Below are 5,270 nucleotides of genomic sequence, written 5' to 3'. Positions count from 1 at the left end.
TCCCTAGCTTTCAAGGTTACATCTCTTAACAACTGTACTTTTCCACACATAGTAAGAAAGTCAAAAACACATTCCACTATATCATACTTCTAAGACTCGGGCCCTCAGGGACATGGTGACCTTCTAGGTCATGGACAGGTGTCTTTGGGTCTCCCAGTTGTCATCCCCCCACCCCCGAGCCCAACTTAGGCCTGCACGAACCCCTTGTCACCCATACATCTTTTTCTTTAGGCCCCAAACCATATCTCATTCTGACTTCAAAGCAGTTCTAAGTAAAGCAGGCAATACACAATGTTCCATAAGCATATGAATAAAATCATGCAAAATCAATAAAATGAATTTTTCTTTCACACTTTCATGACCATACATCATATTTTTAAGTAAGATAATACCATATTGAGTAAATAACATAATATATAGTAAAATAACACAATAGGAGTAAATGCGTCATCTGCATCAGAATGTTATGATTGGCCCAGAGTAGACATCTAATCTCGTTCTGCGTTCACACAGAACACATTGCCGCTAATTGTAATGTTACAACTTCTCATACCAGTAAATTGCCAGAACGAATTTACCGGTATTTTTGAAAAGGTCCTATTTACACATGATCTCTTAATAGTAATTTACCAGTAAATACTGTATGTGTGAAAGGGTTTTATGAGGCACACGATTGGCTGTCGGTTGCTAAATGTCTAGCCATAAATGCGGTGTTAGTGGTGCAAAAGCGGTGGTGATCCTGAAAGGGGTTTCATAACCCACTTCTAAATTAATAGTGCGAACTGTTCCTTTACCCAGTGTGAAAAGCCTCTCTGAGACTTTCCCTGCAACTTTTCCTCCCAAATAATTTCAGAGTATGGTACAGCTACAGACACAGTTTCGAGATGGTGTATCAGTATCTGCGTAAACATCGCTAATACTCAACATAGCCATCCGGAATTCTGGCTTCTGATATCCAATGGTCTGCAGAAAGTCTTCTAGATTCTGGAATGATTTGATGTTCTTCAGGAGGCTCCTGGAGATATGAAATGTGGCGTATGGATCAAAACTTGACTTATCTTTGTGCGTGGTCACGTAAATTTTCCCAAACCTCCACTCTCCGTGAGCGGTGACAATGATGCGGTCCACGTTGCTGTCGTCTTGCTGGCTGGTGTTGTGTTCCTTGATGTAGTTTGGCAGCATATCAGCTCCTGGTGAGTTCAGATTGCCCAGCAAGTAGTAGGGAAACTCCAAATCTGGAAGAAGTTTCCCTTTACATTTAGCGTATCTGTTCTCAAAGAGGTGAAAGCCAAAGTCTTCCTTTGCCGGGTCACATGCCAGAAACATGTCGTCATCATCATTAACCCAAATACAGTCTTTAGCAAACCAGTACAACAGCTTGAGTCCATGTCTGGGCCAAGGCTGACCGAATCCACACTCTTCTAGCTGGGATATAGTTGTGATTTTTTGCAGCATGGGCTTCATCTGATGGAAAGATGAAAAGATAAACAATTGTTAATTATTAAATAATAATGCATTCACTACACTCTAAAAAATCCTGGGTTATTTTTTTTAACCCAAATGCTGGGTGGAGCCTTTTGGGTCATTTTTTGGGTTATTTTTTCAGTTTTTGGGTAGTTTAGTGTTACCCAGCTCCTGGGTCAAATGTAACGACTCGATGTTTGGGTAGTTTTTGTGTTACTCAGATCCTGGGTCAGACGTAACCCAGCGGTTGAGTTATTTATCGCGGGGATTTTGCGTCTTCTTCAGGAGAGAGCAGTTCTAAGCGCCATCGAATTGATGCATTTCTTTGGTAAAATACTGGTTTGTGTACATTTTATTTTATCTATAAAATCGTTACTGTGCTGTATATCGTTCAATTTTATGCAAAGCATCATACAGGCTAGTGCTGGGCGGTATGACCAAAAATGTTTATCACGGTATTTTTCAAAATTATACCGGTTTCACGGTACATGACGGTATTTTTTTTTTCATGCATGACCGGGTGTTAACCATATTTTCTACTGATTGAGAGAGGAAATACTGCAGTATATTGACTTAGAATGCCCTATTTTACTGTCATGATGAGTGAATATTGTCAAAAAATACCACACTAAATAAATAGTGACTAAACACGACCCCTTTTAATACATGTTAACCAGGAGTCACTCATTTATAATCGCGGCATCGTCTGATAAAATCAACATGCATCTAACACTAAAGAGCGGCTATGTGGTTGTTTTGGCTATATTACTTTTTTATCTCATGCAGCGCACTGCCTGCGTCTGAGTAACAAACTAAAAAAAAATAAATAAATAAAAGTGCATGTGATATTAACAGACGAACTACGCTCATATTTATAATTCCAAACAATCAGTAAGCGACAGGTGCTAGGAAACACTGTTTTGTACTCATTTATTGACGAGTCGGCTGCAGTGCGGTTAACTGAATGCACTGCTTCTCTGCCGCTCACTGCACAGAACAGACGCAGAGAGAGGTGACACTTCTCCGGGAAAGTCAGACCTCGCGTTCGCGGGACAGCACTGAATCTTCCAACTGAACCATAGCTAAGGTTTATCCAAAAAAGTCGCTAGGGTTGTCAGTATGAATATTCTATGGAAAAAAGCCGCTAAAAGGGTCTGAAAGTTGCTAAATCTAGTGCTAAAGTTGCGCTCGTGTGTGTGTGAGACACAGGAGCTGATGGCAGGGGCGGTGGATGTTTGTGGCGGTCAATGTGGATATTGTGGATGAGTTCTTCTGTGTCATCACGTTCTATTAGTTCTACAGCTTCAGTTTCGGAACTTTCACGCTTAGTAACACATACAGCTGTTCCCTCACCACAGTGCAACAGTGAAAAGTGACCCCTTTCAAACAGTGTCGCGTTCCGAACATTGTTTAAGCGACATACACCGGTATTGCGGTATTTTAAAAATTCATATCGTAACAAAAATAAACACCGGGTTTCGGTATGAACCGGTATACCGCCCAGCACTAATACAGGCGCGCGGTGCGGTGCGAGTCACCTAAATGAGCGTCGTGTCGGTCTTTTCGCGTGATGGAAAAGCCTGATGCTTTGTGTAAAATAAACGATTTTATTCATAAAGATGCAGAATATAAATACTTTTGATGTTAAAATATGTCCTCAGAGCTGTTTACTGTTTGTTTATGGGCAGGTTATGGAGGCAGTCGCAGCATATTTCGCAATTTCGAAAAAATGCAACTGCATATTTTCCAGCTAACGAAACCTTTTGAGTCTCAAATACTAAGAAATGCAGTTTTCTTGAAACTACATAAAAACCCTTGTCAGACCAACAGAATTGATATCAGATAATTGAATCAGATAACCACTTCGAATCTCTGCAATTAGTTAAAATTAGGGCTGCACGATAAATCGCATGCGATATTTAACGTGCATCTTGTCAGTAAACCCGGTTCTTTAATCAGCGGTAAATCTCCATCACGTTCGGGCTTTCAAATGGAGCAGCATTAACTACACAGAGCCGTTGTTCACCGACAAGCTGCGCAAAACCACGATCATATTTTATGATCATATTTATTATCTCTTTTACCTCAAATTCAGCTCTGCACAGCCACCTCTGTACGCACATAAAACTCTGCAACGCCTTAGAAATTTGCGCAACAAATGTGATACAGTAAGCTTTAAAGGGTTAACTTGAGTCAAAACCTTAGTTAATATTTGACAAATTCCCTTTATAACAACTAGCCCTGGTTCTAAATTTCTGAGCTTTATAAACGGCGAGCTAACTAATGATAGTATGTAGCGTGCTTAAAATTCATCACACACGACTGATCTTGCAAGAGTCAAAGAGCAGAAAGTTACAGCCGAAATAACTCTTTGAGTGCAAACAGAAAAAGAATAATAAAACACAAAGGCTACTGTACCTCTTTGTTATCAAATATAGTTGTAGTTGCAGAAATCTCTTCTGTCGTGTTGTTTTGCTCGCCGCAGCAGGAGTGAAGTAGAGGAAGAAGAGAAGCTCATTTGGGGGGAAGTGCAATGAAAGCGGATGACTTTTTTCTGGTTTCCTTTAACAGTTGTTTTGAGTGCCATCATCCGGTATAACAAATACTATCCAAGTCAACTAACTGATCAACTGTTAAATGGTGCAGTTGATATTATTTCCATTGAAGGTAAAGTTAGGCACATTGCATTGTGGGATGCTGTATATATTTACTCAAAAAAGTACAGTGAAAAAACAGTAATACCATGCAATATTATTGCAATTTAAAATACATTTTAAAATATAATTTATTGCTGTGATCAAAGCTGAATTTTCAGCATCATTACTCCAGTCTTCAGTGTCTCATGATCCTTCAGAAATCATTCTAATATGCTGATTTGCTGCTCAAGAAACATTTCTGATTACTGTTGAAAACTGTTTTTACTGCTTCATATTTTTGCGGAAACCCTGATACTTTTTTTTAATTTTTATTTTCAGGAGTGACTGATGATTAGAAAGTTCAAAAGAACAGCGTTTAAAAATCAATTAATTTGTTAAAAGTCCATGATGAAGACATTGTGTAAGGCAATTATTTAGGATAAACAGGAATGTTTGGTTTTAACTACGAGTGACTTTATATCCAGACTGCACTGCATAGATAACACACACACATACACATAACACAATGTCAATAACGAAAGTGTAGATTACGGCGCTGCTTGATCTTAACTTGTCCTATGAAATCTGACCATTGCAGGCTTTGAATGATCCTGATGAGGCCTTGGCTGATGCGGTAGGTGCAGGTCTCATTGAAGGCCGTCTGATTCAAGTGTCGTGTCACATAAATCCTGTCAAACCATTGTTATTCCAGTCTGAGGCGACCGAAACAACAATGCGATCTATGTTGCTGTTATCTGCATTGCCGTGGTAGTAATACTTAGTAACATAAAGAGGCAGTGCGCCCGGATGGTGCAGGTTGCCCACATCATACGGTAAACTTGTATCAGGAAGAAGTCCATCTAAGTAATGGAACGGGTGGAAGCCAAAGTATTTACTTTTTGGGTCGTAGTGTGCAATCATCCTGCCGTCGCCACCTATGTAAACACATTCATCAGCAAACCACCACAGCAGACTGAGACCGTGTCTGGGATACGGCTGACCAAACCCGGAGTCTCTTAGATGGGCCAGTTCATTCAGTGTTTTTACTCGCGTCGTTCTGTGTCTAGAAGACAGTAAGAAAATAAAAATAAATTAATGTAATATTGTGAAATATTACTAAAATGTTAAAGACCAAAATGTGATTTATTTCTGCTGCAAAGCTGAATTTTC

The 5,270-nt window shown here is 39.6% G+C and overlaps 1 protein-coding gene across 1 annotated transcript; it reads right to left on the bottom strand.

Annotated features, from left to right (window-relative positions):
* Positions 1-600: 600 nt before the first annotated feature.
* Positions 601-3,946, bottom strand: LOC107757063 (uncharacterized). The gene is made up of 2 exons (XM_016574433.1): positions 3,883-3,946; positions 601-1,464 (listed from the first exon to the last, which is right to left on the bottom strand). The coding sequence occupies exon 2, from the start codon at positions 1,462-1,464 to the stop codon at positions 850-852; it is 615 nt and encodes a 204-aa protein (XP_016429919.1). The 5' UTR covers positions 3,883-3,946; the 3' UTR covers positions 601-849.
* Positions 3,947-5,270: the final 1,324 nt, after the last annotated feature.

The sequence above is a fragment of the Sinocyclocheilus rhinocerous genome, unplaced genomic scaffold (genome assembly GCF_001515625.1).
Source record: "Sinocyclocheilus rhinocerous isolate Xijiao unplaced genomic scaffold, SAMN03320098_v1.1 scaffold563, whole genome shotgun sequence".
Lineage (NCBI taxonomy): Eukaryota > Metazoa > Chordata > Actinopteri > Cypriniformes > Cyprinidae > Sinocyclocheilus > Sinocyclocheilus rhinocerous.
Note: the sequence above shows the minus strand (reverse complement) of the source record. Positions and strands in the feature narration are given on the sequence as shown.